Below are 21,423 nucleotides of genomic sequence, written 5' to 3' on the forward strand. Positions count from 1 at the left end.
AGAATTTTAGGGAGCGTGGGAAGTAGAATCCCATTCCATTATTAATGACTGGAATTTTGCCCTCCAGGCCTATCAGAAGTGGCTACGGGAGGAGAGAGGAAACAGGGAGGAGGTACTCCTCCCCGGCCTCAAACTGAACCATAATCAGCTCTTCTTTTTAAGTTTCGCTCAGGTGAGTAGTGTTTCACACAAACACAAGAACGTAGGAGCAGCAGTCGGCCAACCAGCCCCTCAAACCTGTCCCCACCATGGCTGATCTAGCCCAGACCTCAACTCCTCTTCTGGCCAGTTCCCCATAACTTTCGATTCACCACTTGCAAAGGTTTATCCTACCTCCGCTTTTAAATACTTATAATAAGCTGGCCCACCACAACTCTACAGGGCAGAGAGGTCCAGAGGTCCGCTGCCAATCTCATGTAGTTAAACCAAAAAAGTCAACACGAGTGCCTCTGCAATCTGCAGCATCGTAGGAAAACCAACAGCTCAGTAACTCGACATCATGCTGTCCACATCTTACTGTCTGGCTAGGTTTATAAACCCAGTGTCTGTACACTAACTATAGTTGCACAAAGCACCAACTGTGCTCAGTGAATACAGCCCACATGACACTGGGCAGATGTACCTGGAGCAACAAACAACCTGCCGGAGGAACTCAGTGGGTCGAGCAGCATCTTGGGGGAAAAGGAATTGCCGACGTTTCATTTGGCACCCTCTATCATTCCTTCTGCTGTCTGACCTGCTGCATCCCTCCAATAGGTTGTTCGTTTTTCCACATTCCAGCATCTGCAGTGTCTTGTGTCTCTAGACTGTATATGGAGATCTCCCTGAGAAAGGACAGTAACAGAGAAAAGTGCTCTATCCTTCACAGTGAACACAGCACTGTCAATTCCTGATGTCTGCCGTCCAACAACATTGTGTTGGGTGCTGCGTCGTTGGTAACTCTGGACTGCTCTCAGTTTCTTTCCAGATTGTTCAGGATGAAGTTAACAGTAATGCTCTTCTCCTGTGACTCTACCCTTAGTTGTGTAAGTAACATTTCGTCTGTCTGATCTTTACCCTTTCCAGACCATGTGCAACGTATACCACCCAGTGGCAGCTAGGAATTGGATACTGACTCAGGTACACAGTCCTCAAGAATTCAGGTGAGGTTCAGAGTGGTTACTGTTAATGACATTATTCTTATGTAAGTCTCAGTCTGTAGCTGTGCACTTTTACAGTGTTAAAACTGTTTAAACCAATTTTCACACACCTATCCAGATGCATCACAGCTTGGTATGGCAACTGCTCTGCCCAAGACCCCAAGAAATTGCAGAGCATTGTGAACACAGCCTCACCTCCATTGATACTGTCTTTACTTCCTGCTGCATCAACGACCCCTCCCACCCCAGTCATTCTCTCTTCTCCCCTCTCCCATCGGTTAGTAGATATGGAAGGTTGAGAACACGAAACACCAGGCTCAAGGACAGCTTCTATCCCACTGTTATAACACAATTGAACAGACCTCTCATATACTAAAAGATGAACTCCTGATCTCTCAATCTACCTCATCCTGGCCCTTGCACTGCACTTTCTCTGTAACTGTAACACTATATTCTGTATTCTGTTTTCCATTTTACTACCTCAATGTACTTATGTGTGGAATGATCTATGTAGATGGCATGCAAACATAAGTTTTTCACTGTATCTTGGTACATGTGACATTAATAAACCAATTACCAACTCCAATTATAATTTGCACATTTAAAACAGAAACTGCTGGGGATACTCGGCAAGCCAGGCAGCATCTTTCTCATTTTTTCCGCTTATTTTCCCTCACCATTCAGCCCATCGAGTTGATGCCGGCTCTCAGAGCAATCCCACCAGTCCCATTTCCCCACTTATTTCCCTGTAATCCACTCTCTCCACATTCCCATCAACCACCTTCCCCCCCGCCCCATCTCTACCACTCACCCACTCATGGGCCAATTAACCTACCAACCTGCATATCTTTGGGATGTGGGAGGAAACCGGAGCACCCGGGGAAACCCACATGGTTACAGGGAGAATGTGCAAACACCACACAGACAGCACCAGAGGTCAGGATCGAACCTTAGATCACTGGAGTTGGGAGGCAGCAGCTTTACCAGCTGCACTGCTGTGCCACTCTCATCTCCAGGGGGAGATAAATGGAGTAAGAACTTCAGGTCAAAAGCTGTCACTAGAGCTGCGAAAAGTTAGAAATACAATAAAACTCTGATAATCCAGCACACTCAGGTCTTTGGTGGTTCCGGCCTGGCAGATTTTACGGACTTTCTTGTGAGTAACATCCAATTGTTATTAGATATGTACAGCATGGAAACAGATCCTTTGGCAAAGTTGGTCCGTGCCGACTGTGTTGTGCAGTGAGTTGGTTCCCCCTGCCCGCATTTGGCCCATAGCCCTCTAAACCTCTCCTAGCCATGTACTTATCTCAATGTCTTTTAAATGTTGCTAATGTGCCCGCCTCAACAACTATTTCTGGCAGCTCATTCCAAATACGCACCATCCTTTGTGTGAAGAAGCTGCCCCTGATGTCCCCTTTAAATCTCTCACCTCTGATCTTAAACGTGTGCCCTCTTGTTTTTAGCACCCGGTCCCTGGGAATATGACTCTGTGCTTTCACCCTGTCTATGCCCCTCATGATCTTATATACCTCTATCAGGTCACCCCTCAATCTCCTATGTTCCAGGAAATAAAGTCCTAGTCTACACAACCTGTCCTTGTAACTCAGGCCCCCAAGTCCAGGCAACGTCCTGGTAAATCTTTTCTGCACTCTTTCTAGTTTAGTAACATCCTTCCTATAATAGGGTGACCAAAAATGTACACAGTACTCCAAGTGCAGTCTCACTAACATCTTATATAACTGTAACATAACTTCCCAACCTCTATACTCAATGCCCAGACTGATGAAAGCCAGTGTGCCAAGCACCTTCTTCACCACCCTATCTACCTGTGATGCTGCTTTCAGCAAACTATGTACTTGCAATCCTAGGTCCCTCTGTTCCTTAACACTGCCCAGGGCCCCACCATTCACTGTATACGTAAGTCCTACACTGTTTGATCTCCCAAAATTCAATACCTTGCATTTATCTGGATTCAAAGCCATTTGCCAATCCTCAGCCCAGATACCTAGCTGATAAAGATCCCCCTGTAATTTTTCATGACCTTCTACATTATCTACACCACCACCTATTTTATTATCAACCACAAACTTACTAATTATACCTTGTACATTTACATTCAAATCGTTTATATAGATGACAAACAACAAAAGTCCCAGCACTGACCCCTGTAGCACACCACTAGACACAGGCCTCCAATCTGAGAAACAACCCTTGACCATCACCCTCTGCTTCCTACCATTGAGCCAATTATGAATCCAATCCACTATCTCCCCCTGGATCCCATGCGATCCAACCTTCCTGACTAGCCTGCCACGAGGGACCTTGTCAAATGCCTTGCTGAAGTCCATGAAGACAGTATCAACTGTCCTACCCTCATCTACCCTCTTGGTTACCTATTTGAAGAACTCCAAGAGATTTATCAGACATGACTTCCTACACACAAAGCCGTGCTGACTTTTCCGAATCAGACCCTATAGATCCTGTCCCTCAGAACATAAGAACATAAAAAATAGGAGCAGGAATAGGCCATCTGACCCGTCAAAACTGCTCCGCCATTCAATAAGATCATGGCTGATCTGGCCATGGACTCAGATCCACTACCTGCCTTTTCCCCATAACCCTTAATTCCCTTACTATGCAAAAATCTATCTAACTGTGTCTTAAACATATTTATTTAAGAATCCTCTCCAGCAATTTACCTACCGCCAATGACCAACTCACTGGCCTGTAGTTTCCTGGCTTGTTTTGCTACCCTTTTTAAACAATGGTACCACTGTAGCCACTCTCCAGTCCTCCGGAACCTCGCCTGTGGCCAGAGATGAAACAAAAATTTCTGCAGGGGCCTCCACAATTTCTTACCCAGCTTCCCACAAGGTCGGAGAATGCACCGGGTCAGGCCCTGGGGATTTATGCACCTTAATGCATTTTAAGACCTCCAATACCTCCTCCCTGCTAATTCTTGTGTGGTCCAAGACAACACCACTCATTTCCCCCATTTCCTTAACTCCCATCGTTGTCTCCACAGTAAAAACTGAAGAGAAATATTCATTAAAAATCTCACCTATTTCCTTTGGTTCCACGCACAGATGGCCATGATGATCTTTAAGGGGGCCTATTTTCTCCCTAGCCACCCTTTTATTCTTAATATTCTTTTGCCTCACTTTGCCTGCCAGATCTTTCTCATATCTTCTTTATGCCCTCTTAACTTCTCTCTTAAGTGCACTCCTACACTTCTTGTAGTCATCAAGAGATTCACTAGTTCCCAATTGCTTATGCGCAGTGTATACCTCCCTCTTTTTCTTAACCAGACCCTCAATATCTCTCGTCAATCAGGGTTCCCAAAACCTGCCAGCCTTGCCCTTCACCCTAATAGGAACATGCAGGCCCTGAACTCATACGAGGAGTAACATCAGGTCTCACAAGGAGTAACGTACAATAATGTTACCAATACACTTTTAATTCACTTTTTTTTCAGATGTTACAAAGCAGTATAATAAATTTTTCAAGTGTCCAGCTGAGTTTAAAGGGAGTGTGGAAAATGGGGCCTCAGGGATTTGGAAGGGAGTGTTGGAAACAGGTCCCTCGTGTGTTTAAAGGGAGTATGGGAAACGGAAGTAGGTAAACCAGGTAACCACAATGTTAGTAGATTATCTGAGTTTTCTTGTAAAACAAGTTGAAAATTGCAGTGAAATGGGGGAGGGGCAGAGAGAACTAGAGGAAGGAATGTGATAGGATGAAGACCAGGTGACTGGTGGTGCTGAAGGCAAATGAATGCATGGCATTAATGGCATAGAATACTAACGGTTCGGGGATAGCGGGAGTAACTGCGCAGGCACGTGATGTCAGTCGGTAGCGCATGAACAGTTTAAAAAGAGAAGGAAAGTCTTCGGCGTTTTCGATCGGGAGCGAGAGGCGAGCAAGCTGAATCAGCTGAGGAGTTCCAAACAGATAAGTTTTTTTTCTTCTAACGGTTCTGGGATAGCGGGGAGTAGCTGCGCAGGTGCGTGATGTCAGTTGGTAGCGCACAAACAGTTTAAAAAGAAGTCTGCCATAACCAGTGGGCAGCGTTCGGAGCGGGCAGTGGAGTGAGAGGGAGCAGAGTGATTGGGCTTTGGCTCAAGGGGCTTAGGCGTAAAGGGGAGAGGCGGGTGAGTAGCTGGTAGGTGAAGGTAAGGTTTACTTGTTACCTGTTACTGTTATAAATTTTAAGTAGGATAAAACTAGGTAGGGAAAGAATTAGTTCAGATGGAGGACATGCTGGTGTGCTGCAGCTGCTTGATGTGGGAACTAGTGGACCCTGCTGTGGTGCACAGTGACCACATCTGCAATAAGTGCTTGAGGCTGGAGGAACTTCAGCTCAGAATTGATGAGCTGGAGTTGCAGCTTCAAACACTGCGAAGCATCAGGGATGGAGAGAGTTATGTAGATACTGTGCATTGGGAGACAGTCACCCCCCCCTTAGAGCAGGTACTTCTAGGGTTCAGGAAGTAGATAGATGGGTGACTGTCAGGGGAAAAAAAAGGGAACAGGCAGACAGTGCAGAGGACCCCGGAGGCTGTTCCCCTCAGTAACAGGTTTTCCGCTTTGGAAGCTGCTGAGGGGGATGACCTGCCGGGATCAAACAGCAGTAGCCAGGTCTCTGGCACTGGGACCGGTCCTGCTGCTCAGAAGGGAAGGGAGGAGAAGAGGAGGGCAATAGTGATGGGGGACTCCATAGTCAGGGAAACAGATAGGAGGTTCTGTGGACGTGAGCGAGAATCCCGGATGGTATGTTGCCTCCCAGGTGCCAGGGTCCGGGATGTCACTGATCGGGTCCACAGCATTCTTGAGCGGGAGGGAGCACAGCCAGAAGTTGTGGTACATATTGGTACCAATGACATAGGTAGGAAGAGGGATGAGGTCCTGAAAAGTGAGTTTAGGGAGCTAGGCAGAAGGCTGAAGAACAGGACATCAAGGGTAGCAATCTCACGATTGCTGCCAGTGCCACGTGATAGTGAAGGTAAGTATAGGAGGAAATGGCAGATGAATGCGTGGCTGAGGAGCTGGTGCAGGAGGGAAGGTTTTAGATTTTTAGATCATTGGGATCTCTTCTGGGGAAGGTGGGATCTGTACAGAGAGGACGGGTTACACCTGAACCCGAGTGGGACCAATATCCTTGCAGGCAGGTTTGCTAGTATGGTTCGGGAGGGTTTAAACTAGTTTGCGAGGGGGATGGGAACCAGAGGGGTAGGTCAGAGGAAGGAGTGGATGTGGAAAAGTCAGATCTAACATATAGAGAGGCTTTGAGGAAGGAGAAGCAGAGTACAGGGTATAAAAGGAGAAAGGTGGATGGGCTAAAGTGCATTTACTTAAATGCAAGAAGTATCAGGAATAAGGGTGATGAACTGAGGGCTTGGATAAGTACGTGGGACTATGATATTGTGGCTCTTGCAGAGACTTGGCTGTCACCAGGGCAGGAATGGATATTGAATATTCCTGGATTTCAGTGTTTTGAGAGGGTTAGGGAAGCGGGAAGAAGAGGAGGATGGGTGCTGAAACTGTCAGGGATACCATTACAGCTGCAGAAAGGGTGGATAATGTAGAAGGATCCTCTCTAGAGTCAGTTGGGTCAAAGTTAGGAATAAGAAAGGAGCAGTTACTCTACTGGAAGTATTCTATAGGCCCCCCCCCGGTAGCAGCAGGGATACTGAGGAGCAGATTGGGAGGCAGATTTTGGAAAGCTGCAAGAATAACAGGGTTGTTATCATGGGAGACTTCAACTTCCCAAATATTGATTGGCACCTGCTTGGTGCCAGAAGTTTGGATGGGGCGGAGTTTGTTAAGTGTGTCCAGGACGGATTCCTGTCACAGTATGTTGACAGGCCGACTAGACGGAATGCCACATTAGATCTAGTATTAGGTAATGAACCGGGTCAGGTGACAGATCTCTCAGCGGGTGAGCATTTGGGGGACAGTGACCACCGCTCCATAACCTTTAGCATTGTCATGGATAAGGATAGAAGCAAAGAGAACGGGAAGATATTTAATTGGGGAAAGGCAAATTATGAGGCTATAAGGCTAGAAGAGTGTAAATTGGGATGACATTTTTGAAGGGAAATGTACTATGAAGATGTGGTCATTGTTCAGGGATCTCTTGCAGGATGTTAGGGATAAATTTGTCCCGGTGAGGCAGAGAAAGAATGGCAGGGTGAAGGAACCATGGTTGACAAGAGAGGTGGAACAACTAGTTAGGAAGAAGAAGGCAGCATACATACGGTGCAAGCAGCAAGGATCAGATAGGGCTCGTGAGGAATATAGAGTAGCAAGGAAGGAACTTAAGAAGGGGCTGAAGGGAGCAAGAAGGGGACATGAAAAGGCCTTAGTGAGTAGGATTAAGGAAAATCCCAAGGCTTTTTGAACTTATGTGAAAAGCAGAAGGATGACGAGAGTAAAGGTAGGTCTGATTAAAGACAAAGGTGGGAAGATGTGCCTGGAAGCTGTGGAAGTGGGTGAGGTTCTCAATGAATACTTCTCTTCAGTATTCACCAAGGAGAGGGGCCGTGATGATGCTGAGGACAGTGTTGGTAAGGTTAATGTTCTAGAGTATGTAGATATCAAGAGAGAGGATGTGTTGGAGCTGTTAGAAAATATTAGGAGAGATAAGTCCCCGGGACCTGACAGAATATTCCCCAGGCTGCTCCATGAGGTGAGGGAGGAGATTGCTGAACCGTTGGCTAGGATCATTGAGTCCTTGTTGTCCACGGGAATGGTACCAGAGGATTGGAGGGTGGCAAATCTTGTCCCCTTATTCAAAAAAGGTAGTGGGGATAGTCCAGGGAATTACAGACAGGTGAGCCTTACATCTGTGGTGGGCAAACTGTTGGAAAGGATTCTTAGAAATAGGATCTATGAACATTTAGAGAATCATGCACTGATTAGGGACAGCCAGCATGGCTTTGTGAAGGGAAGATCATGTCTCACAAGCCTGATAGGATTCTTTGAGGAGGTGACCAGGAAGATTAATGAGGGCAGTGCAGTAGATGTGGTCTATATGGATTTTAGTAAGGCATTTGACAAGGTTCCACATGGTAGGCTTCTTCAGAAGGTTAGAGGGCATGGGATCCAAGGAAGCTTGGCCGTGTGGATTCAAAATTGGCTTGCCTGTAGAAAGCAGAGAGTTGTGGTGGAGGGAGTGCATTCAGATCGGAGGGCTGTGACTAGCGGTGTCCCACAAGGATCGGTTCTGGGACCTCTACTTTTCGTGATATTTATTAATGACTTGGATGAGGGGGTGGAAGGGTGGGTTAGCAAGTTTGCAGAGGACACAAAGATCGGTGGTGTTGTGGATAGTGTGGAGGGCTGTCGAAGATTTCAGAGGGATATTGATAGGATGCAGAGCTGGGCTGAGAAGTTGCAGATGGAGTTCAATCCGGAGAAGTGTGAGGTCGTACACTTTGGAAAGACAAACTCCAAGGCAGAGTACAAGGTTAATGGCAGGATTCTGGGTAGTGTGGAGGAGCAGAGGGATCTGGGGGTTCATATCCACAGATCACTGAAAATTGCCTCACAGGTGGATAGGGTAGTTAAGAAAGCTTATGGGATGTTAGCTTTCATAAGTCATGGGATTGAGTTTAAGAGCTGCGAGGTAATGATGCAGCTCTACAAAACTCTGGTTAGAGCACACTTGGAGTACTGTGTCCAGTTCTGGTCGCCTCATTATAGGAAGGATGTGGAAGCGTTGGAAAGGGTGCAGAGGAGATTTACCAGGATACTGCCTGGTTTGGAGAGTATGGATTATGAAGAGAGACTAAGGGAGCTAGGGCTTTACTCTTTGGAGAGAAGGAGGATGAGGGGAGACATGATAGAGGTATACAAAATATTAAGTGGAATAGATAGAGTGGACAGCCAGCGCCTCTTTCCCAGGGCACCAATGCTCAATACAAGAGGGCATGGCTTTAAAGTAATGGGTGGGAAGTTCAAGGGAGATATCATAGGGACTTTTTTCACCCAGAGAGTGGTTGGTGCGTGGAATGCGTTGCCTGGGGTGGTGGTGGAGGCTGATACATTGGTCAAGTTCAAGAGATTGTTAGATGAGAATATGGAAGAATTTAAAATATGTGGGAGGAAGGGGTTAGATAGTCTTAGCCGTGGTTTAAAGTTTGGCACAACATGGTGGACCGAAGGGCCTGTATTGTGCTGTATAGTTCTATGGTTCTATGCTTCTAATACTCCATTTGACCGGATGTCTATGCCAGAACTAATGGTCCATCCCAACCCCTCCTGTCTTTCTAAATCTTTCAGTGTAACCCTGTATGGGAGGGGCATCAAATGCGAGAGGGCATAAATTGAAGGTGAGAGGAAGGAATTTTAAAGGGGATCTGAGAGGAGATATTATTTTTACACAGTATCTGGAATGTGCTACCAGAGGAGGTGGTGGTATCAGATACAATCACTGTGTTTATGTGGCATTTAGACAGGCACTTAAATAGACAAGGCATGAAGGATATGGATGAAAAACACAATGATGCTGGAGGACCTCAGCAGGCCAGGCAGCATCCGTGGAGAAAAACAGGTGGTCAACATTTCGGGTCAGGACCCTTCTTCAGGACCTGAGCTTTATACCTGAAGAAGAGTCCTGACCCGAAACATTGACCGCCTGCTTTTCTCCACAGATGCTGCCTGGCCTGCTGAGTTCCTCCAGCATCATCGTGTTTTTCATCTGGATTCCAGCATCTGCAGTCCTTTGTTTCTCTATGAAGGATATGGGATTAGTGTAAAAAGGTCAGCATGGACATGGTGGGCTGAAGGGCCTGTTTCTGTTCTCTACAACTCTATTCCCTTCTCCCTCTGGCCTCTTCTCAAATGCATCTGCCTGTTCTCCTCAACCACTCCCTATGTATTCCACATTCCCACCACTCCTTGTGTAAAAACTTTCGTAAGAATACCCTGTGGCATTATTTGCTACCTTTCACATCTTAACCATTACTTACATTCTCTCTGTACCACCTCCCCCCCCCCCCCCCCCCCCCCCCCAAAACCCTTAATCATTTTAACAAGAAGCCCAGGCTGATTAACACAAAAAGCTGTGAGGGGGGAGGGGCAAGTAGGGGAGGGTCGTGTGTGGGGGAGGTGTAAGTGGTGGAGGTGTGAGTAGGAGGGGATGAATATGAAATTACCAGAAAAGGAGGGAAAGTCAAGTTTGTTGTCGTGTTCACAGGTATGGTGAGGTACAGGTACAGTGAAAAACTTACAGCAGCATCACAGGCACACAAGTTCAGACAACACACAGACCATAAATTATACATAAAATTATACCATACAGTGAAAAAAAATACAATTGTTAGCATTCAGTTGGTTTGGGTTCCACAGGATGAGGTAGTGGTACTTAAATCGGTTAGTTTTATTCAAATTCTAGTGACTTTTCTGTGTAAGCTGATTCTAGTTTAGCTTGTGCCTGGGTGATGAACACATTTCTTTTACTTGCAGGGTTACTGGTGCACTCAGTAACTTTGAAGAATTCAGCAAGGCTTACAATTGTCCCAGTATGTCGCCGATGAACAGAGGAGTGGACTCCTGTCGACTGTGGTAGATGGTGACAAGAGTCATAATCGTAGAGTAATACAGCATGGATAAAGGCCCTTTGACCCAACGGGTCCATGCTGACCATGATGCCCACCCATCTAGTCCCAATTTCCTGCGTTCGACCCATATCCCTCTAAGACCTGCCCCTGCATATACCTATCCAAGTGCTTCTTAAATGATACTATTGTACCTGCCTCAACCACTTCCTCTGGCAGCTCGATCCATATACTCACCATCCCCTGCATGAAAAAGTTGCCCCTCAGGTCCCTTTTGAATCTTTACCCTCTCACCCTAAATCCATGCTCCCTAGTTTTGGACTCCCCTAACCTGAGGAAAAGATTGCTGCCTTATCTATGCCCCTCATGATTTTATAAACCTCTATAAGATCAGCCCTCATTCTCCTATGCCCCAAGGAATAAAGACCTAGCCTGGCAACCTCTCTCTATAACTCAGGCCCACTAGTCCTGGTAACATCTTCGAAAATCTGTTCTGCACTCTTTCCAGTTTAACCACATCTTTCCTATAACAGGGTGACCCAAGTTGTACATAGTACTCCAAGTGTGGCCTCACCAATGACTTTTACAACTGTGACATAATGTCACAACTCCTATACTCAATGCCCTGGCTGATGAAGGCCAGCGTGTTAAATGCCCTTTTCACCACCCTGTCTACCTGTGATGCCGCTTTCAATGAACTATCTACTTATACTCTGTTCCATTACACTCCCTAATGCCCTACCATTCATAGTACAAGTCCTACACTGGTTTGACTTTCCAAAATGCATCACCTCACACTTATCTGTATTGAAATCCATTTGCCACTCCTCGGCCCACTTCCCTAACTGATCAAGATCCCCCTGTAATCTACAATAACCTTCTTCACCATCAACAACACCTTCTAATTTAGTGCCATCTGCAAACTTACTGATCAAGCCTTGCGCATTTGCATCCAAATCATTTATATAAATAACCAATAACAAGGATCCCAACACCGACCCCTGCAGCAAACCACCAGTCATTGGTCTCCATTCCGAGAAACAATCTTCAACCAACACCCTCTGCTTCCTACCTCCGAGCTAATTCTAAATCCACCTAACTAGCTCTCCCTGGATTCCACGGGACCTAACCTACCATGCGGGACCTTGTCGAAGACCTTGCTAAAGTCCAAATGGACAACATCCACTGACCTCATCTATCTTTTTGGTTACGTCTTCAAAAAACTCTGAAAGGTTCATCAAGCCTGACTTTCCACGCACAAAGCCATGCTGACTGCTCCTAATCAGACTCTGTCTATCCAAATGCTGATAGATCCTTTCCCTCAGAATTCCCTCCAGCAACTTCCCTACTGCTGATGTTGGGCTGCAAGAGCCTCCGCAATTTCTTCTCTGGCCTTCCACAAAGTCCTAGGATGCACTCGGTCAGGCCCTGGGGATTTATCCACCTTAATGCGCTGTAAGGCTGTAAATACCTCCTCCCTGGTAATATGAATGTTCTCCAAAATGTCTCCACTTGTTTTGCTCATCTCTTGAGGAACCATGATTTTCTCCTCAGTAAACAATGCCGATCTCTAAGGGGACCCTTTTACTCTGTAGAACCTCTTGGGATTTTCCTTAACCTTACCTGCCAGAGCCATCTCATTCCCTCTCTTTGCCCTCATTCCCCAAGAGGAGGTCCAGTATTGCACCATCCTGAGTAGAGCCCTCTATATATTGACTCAGGAAACTTTACTGGATACATTTCACAAATTCCACTCCATCCAGGCCCTTAACACTCTGGACAGTCCAGTCAGTACAGGGGAAATTAAAATCTCCCACTAATACAACCCAATTATTCTTGTAACTATGAGCAATTTCTCTACACACCTGCTCCTCAAGTTCCCGCTGACTGCTGGGGAGTCTATAATACAGCCGCACTAGATTGACCCTCCCCTTCTTGGTTCTAAGTTCTACCCATATGCCTCACTGGACGATCCCCCAAGAATGTCATCTCTAAGCACTGCTGTACATCCTCTCTTATCAAAAAGGCAACACCTCCTCCTCACTTACCTGTACCTCTGTCACACCTGCAGTAACTGTATCCTGGAATATTCAGCTGCCTGTCCTGCCCTTCTCTCAGCCATGTTTCTGTTATGGCTGTAACGTCCCACTCCTCAGAGCCAATCCATGACCTGAGTTCATCCACCTTATGTGTTAAATCTCGTGCATTGAAATATATGCAGTTTAACTGGGTATTCCTTTCCCTGCCTTTACTGTGCCCCTGACTATCCTGATTACTAAACTTGCTCTCACTGGCTACTGCTTTATCCCACGACTTGCTCCTGCTTAGAGTCCCAACTCCTGCCAATCTAGTTTAAACCCTCCCTTATAGCACTAGTAAATTTCCCTGCAAGGATATTGGTCCCTGTCTGGTTCAAGTGCGACCTGTCCCTCTTGTACAGGTCGCCTCTACCCCAGAAGAGATCCCAATGGTCTAAGAACCTGGATCCCCCTCCCCCTGCACCAGCTCCTCAGCCACTTGAATACAGTACCTCTGATAGATGCCTGACTGAGTCAGAAAGTGGTATCAGGTGTGTGGGTGTCGAAGAACCTCATCCTTCTTTATTTCTATTTTATTTGAAACCACAATCACCGTCTGGATGCTTAGCCAGGTTGGTGTTGTAACGCTGAGTCCCCTCAAGGTGTAAATTTCCACAGACTGCGAGCACGGCGACAGCGCCACAGTGTCAGCACTGTGTTCCCCACAGGCACAGGGAGTGGGAATGTTGCTTCCATACGTTGGGAGCCGTGTCTGCCCATTCCGGCTGCGTAGTGTAAAGATGCTAGCTCAGGGATAGACAATTACTGAAGGAAGTGCACAGGACGCAGAGGAATCCTGTGTCAGGTCTAACCCCAACAACCTTGCCACTCTGGAGATGCTCAACCTTGCCACTCATTGATACAGAGCCCTTTCAACCAAGTCAGTGAACTTTATGCTCAGCAGCGGTTTGAGTCACACACTGAGGCAGGAGGCCTCAGAACAGTAAGCCTACCATTGGCTGCTTTGCTGGGTCAAGGACTAGCCTCATAACATGGTGCTACTTAGATTTTCAAACCTTGGCATCGAGAAGAGATCTTAATGCGTTCCTGAAACTATTCGGTGCCTTTTGCAATCTGACTGCTGCATAATGGGACTAGCTTGGATGGGGTATCTTGGTTGGCATGGATGTGTTGGGCCGAATGGCCTGTTTCCGTGCTGTATGATTCTATGACTCTAAGTAAACCGGTACTGGAATCACGCGGAAGCATCTCTCATACTTCACTGTGTTCACGAGTGCTCCAAATATTCACAACTTGCAAAGGACTGAGAACCAACTGAGGTAATTGGCAATGGCCAGGTTCAGGGGAACCCAAGGTGGGAAGGATGATATGAATTTGGGGGAAAATAACCCCCAAAAAATTGATTCATGGAGTTATACAGCATGAAAACAGGCCCTTCAGCCCAAATTGTCCATACCAACCAAGATTTATCTACATTAATCCCATCTGCCTGCATTTGGCCCGTACCCCTCTAACCTCTTCTATCCACGTACCTGTCCAAATGCCTTTTACACCTTGTAACTGCACCTGCCTCTACCATCTCCTCCGGCAACTCGTTCCATGCACCTACCACCCTCTGTGTGGAAAAACTTGCCCCTCAGGTCACCTTTAAATCTTTCCCCTCTCATCTTAAACCTATGCACTCTAGTTTTAGGCTCCCCTACCCTGGGGAAATAGACTGTGACTCTCTATCCTGTCTATGCCCTCATAATTTTATAAACCTCTGTAAGATCACCCTTCAGCCTCCTTCGTTCCAGAGAAAACTGTCTCAGCCTATCCAACCTCTCATTATAACTCAAGCCCTCCAGTCCTGGCAACATTCCTGTGGATCTTTTCTGCACTCTCTCTAAGCTTCCTATAGTGTGGTGAACAGGACTGCACACAATACTCCCAAGTGCAGCCTAACCAGCGATTTGTAACATAATGTCCCAACTCCTATACGCGATGCCTCAGCCGATGAAGGCAAGCACACCACCTGCCTTCCTCACCACGCTGTCTACCAGTGCTGCCACTTTCAGGATATTTGTATCCTAAGCTCTTGCTGTCCCAGGGCCCTGTCAATCACTGCGTATCTTCTGGCCTGGTTTAATTTCCCAAAATGATAATAAGTTTCTCTGAAACTCTGAAGCAACCCCACCTCCACATCACCAATGTGCCAACTGACTGGTTAATGGAATGGAAGATCATTCAGCCCATTGAGCCTATACCAGCTTAATACAGCAACAGTCCAGGCATTCCTGTTCCCTGTAGCCATCCAGATTCTTTCCTTTCGCTGCATCCAGCTCCCTTCCAAATGCCACTATTGAATCTGCCTCCACTACCACACCTGGCAGTTCTAGACCCCAACCACTCCCCCCCCCATGTCTGTCACTTTTGGTCCACCTGCCAATCACCTTCCTGATGAAGGGTTTTGGCCCGAAACGTCGACTGTTTATTTCCTCCATAGATGCTGCCTGACCTGCTGAATTCCTCCAGCACCTTTTGTATATTGCTCCAGATTCCAGCATCTGCAGAATTTCTTGTGTCTCCAGCTTCTTTTTTTGTCCCCTTGATCTTGACCCAAAGTAAACAGTAACTTTTCAGTAAAAACAAATGCAGATGCTGGAAATAGGAAGTGAAAAGCAGAAAATGCCAGAAACATTCAGCAGGTCAGGCAGCATCTGTGGTAAGAGAAACAGAGAGAATTGGGAAAGGGAGAAAAAAACTAGTTTTCAGTAGCAGAGGAAGTGAGGGAGAAATTGTAGAACAAAAGGACCTTTGATCGGGTCAGATGAAATGCATTGAGTGGTTTCAGTAGCACTTACAGGCACATTATGCATGCTCTAGATCTCCTACAACAGCACCAATTCACTCTATCTCAAAGCTTTTGTGATCTGCAATTCCACTTCATCCCCCGCCACATTTGATGCTGCAACAAGGTGGCTTTTTTTCCTTCCTTTCAGACGTCAAAGATTGCAAACGTCAACAACTCCTGAATCCCAGTACCCCTTCTCTTTCCTCTGACCCCATCCCTCCCCAGTTGCACCCCCTTTGATGTTTTCAACATCCCTTCTTATCTTCTTCTCTCTGATGCCAAATGATTCATCCTCAGTGGAGGTGTTGGCTTCATCCCAATCTTAGTGAATTCCAAACTCGGCATGATATTAAACCCTTCTTTCACTGCCTCTGCATCTGGCCAGTCTTCACCCCAAACTACAAACCCTTTTTCCTGAATTCCTGTTCTACCTCATTGCTGTCTTGGATTTTCCACTCCCCTCACTCACTTTGCCACCCACTGAACTTGCAGCACTCAACTTACTAAAACCAATCCTGACATTGGAACCAAATGTGCCAACAAGGGCAGTGCTGCTGTAGTCTGGTAAACAGAGATCAAATGGTAGCTCCCAGATACATCTTCCCACTTCCCTCTGGGCCATAGCACCACCTTTGAACAGTCACGTCTTCTATCATGGATCTCACTTCCTCAGGCCTTCCTTCTGGTTTCTAACCTTTAAAACCCAGTCTCCACCCAAGATCCACATGCCAGACTGTCTGTGCCAACCAATCATTTCTGTCTGCACCTGTCTCACTTATTTCTTTCTACCTCGACTCCATCCCTTCTCCTTTGGTCCAGTCCCTTCCCACCTACATTTGTGACACTTTAGATGTCCTCTATCACTTTGACAGTTTCGAATTCCCCGGTTCCAACCAGTTCATCTTCCTCATAGACATACATAGATCTACACCTACATCGAAAGGGGCTGAGAGCCCTCCATTTCTTCCCTGAACAGAGGGCTAACCAGTTCCTCTCCATCAACACACACATTTGTCTGGTTTAATCTGTCCTAACACTGAACAATTATTTTAACTCCTAATCTTCTGTAGCTGCTGCTCTAACTGTCCCCATCAACCCATTTGGACTCACCTATCAGATAGTCCCTTTTGTTGTACACATTCACCCCCTAACTTCTCTGCTCTAGAAAACTGACTTGTTTTCTCACTTTTCCAGTTTTGGTGACATCCCTGACCTGAAAAGTTAACTGTTTCTCTCCACAGATGCTACCTGACCTGCTAAGCATTTCCAGCATTTTAAGATTTCCAGCATCTGCAGTTTTTGATTTTCAGTTTCTATCTGCTGTCCACATAGCTATTTAAAATTTCCTCACAAGAGGAATCCCAGCATTTCCAGTCTATCCATGATTAAAGTCTTTGATTCTTTGAACCATTTTAGTAATTTTCATTTGCATGCTCTCAAAAGCTTCATCTTTCCGAAAGAGACTCTCCCAGGAATGAAAGTGTACTCTGGTTGTTGCCAATCTAGTGTTTAATAAATATATATCAAAACATCTTTGGACCCTACATGCTTCCTTGATCACTTTCTCAATTTGCTTTAACACACAACAGACAATCCACAGACATCCTACAGGTCTCTTTGTTATTGTGCCTTTACTCATTCTTCAAACAAAATACACCACTTAACATTTCCCAAAGTTCACCTGCCATCTATTAACCCATTCAAGCAGACTATTTCCATCATCCTGAAGGCTCGATGGGTTGATTTGCCAACATTTCACACTTGGACCTGTCACCAGGGCAAGGAGAATATTGGCCCAGAAGCCATCATTCATACCCCAGTTCCTTGTAGAGTTATTGAAGTTGTAAGGAGAAAGGTGGGAAATATACACTGAATTTAAGCAAGGGTCACTAAAACTGAAGTTACAGATTTAGACCCATGCTAAATGTGAAGAATAATGCAAGGCACAAGATGGATAATGTATATCTAAAAAGCAGATTGTTTCTTGTCAATTGCCTGTGTCAACTACCATCCAAGTCTCCATTCAAAACAGGCATATTTTTCTTTTCATTTACAATTTATACTGGATTATGTAAGATGGCTATAGACCAAATAAATCATTTCTGAAGGATATAACACTCTTGATTTTTTTTTCACTTCAAATAGTTAAAGGAAGTTGAAAAATGTTTACTCTCTGAAAACAAAACCTTGAAGTAGACATAGCCCAATTGCAACATTTCCCATAGTGTTGGAGTGGTTAAAGGTACAAAAGTTACACAATTCTTTAATTTTTCACTATAAATACTTACATTTTTAATAACATCTAATTGATGATGTGGAAAAAGTTAACTCAATAAAGACACAGCCTGGAGCAGAAAATCATTTTATATTGTTATCACAAGACAAAAGGTCCTAATAATTTCAGGATGACTTTTTTTTGAACAGAGGTAACATATTTACAATATGAAACAAGTTAGCACAAACTCAAAGATTCAGCAGCCCATCTCTACCAGACTAGTTAGCTTTCTGAACAATTTACAGTGAAGAATACAAAGGAACACATATTTTGTACAAAGCATATGTACACTTCGGCAAAATTTTAAGATTGTAGGGCACTATCAATGAGACAAGGAACTCATTGAACAGGTAGCGTCATCTAAAAAGAGAAACTACTCTGAAAAAGCAATCTTATCAGGTGGAAGGAGGTGAAAGTGTTACTCCACCTAAAACAAATGTCAAGCTTGGGACTAGAAGTACTGGGCCTGTATTGGCTGTTCTAGCAACAAGTATAGGATTTTAGTGGAATATGTGTTTGAAATTCTAGTCTTTGGCACTTTTAAAGGTTTTCCAGAAAGTTATCTCTATTTTGAAGTAACAGTTCTCCATTCACACCAGATACATGCAAAATAAAAACCTAAATGTTACCCTGCTGCATGCATTGGTGACCAGAAGTATAACGGACCTCACTATTGCTTAAAGTTGATTGCTTTATTGGTTGCTTAGCTCATTTCAAAAATAAAAATGCTAGTTTCACAGATCAAAAATATCATTTAATTCACTGCTGCAGTAAAGCCAAAGGTCAGTATACAGTGTGAAACATTTTGTACTCAGGGTATCTTACATGTTTATATATTAATAGAGCTCTCTCAAAAGATTCCAGGCTGTTGGTTATATAATGAGGGGAGTGACGTGCAGACAATGATTTGTTTTTAAAGTCTAAACCCAAAGGGCACGAGTTTCACAAGAAATCAGATGAACCTAGACATGAAATACAATCAGTCTTCAGTCACTTGAAGGGAAGTGCATTTATTTCTGCACCCTTTTCACACTTTCTGGAGAAATGATCCTCAGGAAACAAAGGCTGGAAGCTGTGTGGAAAAGGGGTGCCCAAGGGTGCCACTCCTGAAAGCGACGCCTTCTTTTGCTTCACAAGAGCCTTTGGTTGGATTGTGCAGAACCAAACAGAATCCAAAATGGGTGCAGACAGAATCAGTGCTCTTAATGTTTTACTGAGTTGAAAGTCAGCATCAAGACTTGCTCTGCACATTATGCCACATAATGATACTGGTTGGCAATGTCTCTGTCCCTCTCCATGTAATCCCGATCAATTAGAGACTCAATTCTTTTCTTCAGATCTCCAGGCTGAATGTTCAATAAAATGGGCAAAAGCAAAGAACAAAAATAAGCAAAGATTAGGCCACTTAACAACATCATGTCTGGATCACAATGTAAACAACTTCCTGTGTGGAATCAGGAGCAATAACCTTAATAGTCTTAAAACTTCCTCTCCCACTGAAGCAAAAATCAGAAGTGTGGTCAAAAAATGACGGAGTCAAACTAACAGCAGCTTTTTAGGAGCACTGAGCGTTTGGGGTTTGGTTTGAAGCTGATTTGATTTTGGCCTAAGCAAAGATATTCCTCTCAGCAACTAGTCTACATCAAATGGTCCAGCTTTATTTCCAAATCAGAGTTGTACAGCTCAGAAATAGGTCTTCTGTCCACCACATCTATGCTGAGCTTTTTTGCCCATCTACACTAATCCTTTTTGCCAGAATTAGGACTGTATCCTTCTATACCTTGCCTATTGAAGTGCCTGTTTAAATGCCTCTAAAACGTAGTGATTGTATCTGATTCCACCCCCTCCTCTGGCAGCACATTTCAGATATCAACCACTGTGTGTGTAAAAAAAACTTACTCCTCAGATCCCCTATAAAACTCCTCCCTCTCAACTTAAACCTATGCCCTCTTGTTTTTGATAACCTTCCCAGCAGGAGAAAAAGATTTTGACTACCTACTGTCTATGCCTCTCATAACCTTACGTACCTCTATCAGATCTCCCCTCAGCCTCCTTCACTCCAGAGAAAACAAGCCCAGCCTACCCAGTCTCTTCCTATAATTAAAGTCCTCCAATCCAGCAACATCCAGGTACATGTCTGCACTCTCTCCAGTGAAAACACATCCTTCCTATAGTATGGCAACCAAAACTGCCCACATTACTCCAAGTGTGGCCTAATTAGTGTTTGGTAAAGTTGCAACACATCCATCCCAACTCTTATATTCTGTGCCTTGACCTATGCTACGTGACTTCTTCACCAGCCGATCTACCAGTGTTGCCACTTTCAGGGAACTATGGATCTGTGTTTAAAACCAGTCCTCAGAACAGCACCCATTACCACATCTGAGCAAACCACTTCCCATAAACACTGTTCTTCAGCATTATTTATGAAACCACTGGGACTTGTCCAACTAGGAGCCAGGACCTGACCATCCAGCTTGGCTATATACCAATGAAAGCATTTCCTGTGCAATCTTCCTTGGAATCAATCTGCCAAGTCATCCTAAAGTCACTGACAGGCTGGAACATATTCAGATTTACTTCATTAATTCCCTTTGAAATTTCAACTAGCCAAGTTCTTCCAGCATTTCTGTTTTTGTGTCAACTTATAACTCAGCAGTCTCAAGCTGAACCTCAATTTGAACATCTTGTTCTGATGACACCAGTATTTTGTAGAGGACATTCTTATCTCTAGGGATCCATGCTCTGTTCAGTTTTGCTTACACATGTAAACCAGTTTCTAGTCTGACTTAGAATTAAGATCAAAAAGGGCAGGAGTGGGGCTCATAAAATGCCATAAGGGCTTGGATGTCTTGATCCAAGTTAATATTTCACGTGACATTTTGAACCAAACACCAAAAAAAGTGTTCCTATATTACAGGAAAGGAGATGCTTGTTATTTACTTAAAGTAATGGCAAACAAATATTTTTGTGTGGGACAATCCTGGACTGTTGGTTTAATGATGGGCACTAATCTATACAAATGCATCAAATGAAGGACATGAGGAAGTGTAAAGATATTTGGGATTACATAACATTCAAAGAAAATCAAACTGCAGATGATGAAATTCTGAAATACACACAGAAAATGCTGAAATGCTCAGAAGGTCAGGCAGCGTCTGTGGATAGGAAAACAGAGTTAATGTTTCAAGTCAAAGAGGGATTATCCTGAAACATTAACTGTGTTTCTCTTTCCACAGATGCTGCCTGACCTGCAGAGTGTTTCCAGCATTTTGGTTTTTTTAAAAATTAAGCAAGAAGACCTGCTGCATGGTTTTATGGGTGGCTGGTGGTTGGGGCTGCCGGCCTGACTGGAGCGAAGTGATTTCAGCTGCTGCATTAGTTGACCACACTTTCATCTTCATGGCAATAAGATCAGGAAAAAACTGTCCAGTCTGTGGCTTTGGAGAACCCAGTGGAACCGGCTGCTTATCAGTGGGATGCTACCACCATTGCAAAGCTACCCACCAGCAATGGCAGCATGTGATTAACTGAAGTCAGTACGGCATCACTATTTGTTCAGTTGTTGCTTCGTTCC

General features: G+C 44.8%; 2 protein-coding genes across 2 annotated transcripts in view; one reads left to right on the forward strand and one right to left on the reverse strand.

The window, feature by feature from the left end:
- The window catches only part of phex (phosphate regulating endopeptidase homolog, X-linked), a 70,391-nt gene extending 59,656 nt beyond the window's left edge, over positions 1 to 10,735 (forward strand). The window contains exons 17-19 of the mRNA XM_052014427.1: positions 68 to 172; positions 1,066 to 1,142; positions 10,608 to 10,735. Coding sequence (XP_051870387.1) covers positions 68 to 172; positions 1,066 to 1,142; positions 10,608 to 10,710 — 285 coding nt within the window. The 3' untranslated portion in view covers positions 10,711 to 10,735. The remainder of the gene's footprint in view (positions 1 to 67; positions 173 to 1,065; positions 1,143 to 10,607) is intronic.
- A 7,142-nt stretch (positions 10,736 to 17,877) lies between these two features.
- Positions 17,878 to 21,423, reverse strand: part of LOC127569042 (cullin-4A-like) — a 64,075-nt gene continuing 60,529 nt past the window's right edge. The window contains exon 20 of the mRNA XM_052013310.1: positions 17,878 to 19,192. Within this exon, the coding sequence (XP_051869270.1) occupies positions 19,097 to 19,192 (96 nt within the window). The 3' untranslated portion in view covers positions 17,878 to 19,096. The remainder of the gene's footprint in view (positions 19,193 to 21,423) is intronic.

The sequence above is a fragment of the Pristis pectinata genome, chromosome 4 (assembly GCF_009764475.1).
Source record: "Pristis pectinata isolate sPriPec2 chromosome 4, sPriPec2.1.pri, whole genome shotgun sequence".
NCBI classification, from domain to species: Eukaryota; Metazoa; Chordata; class Chondrichthyes; order Rhinopristiformes; family Pristidae; genus Pristis; species Pristis pectinata.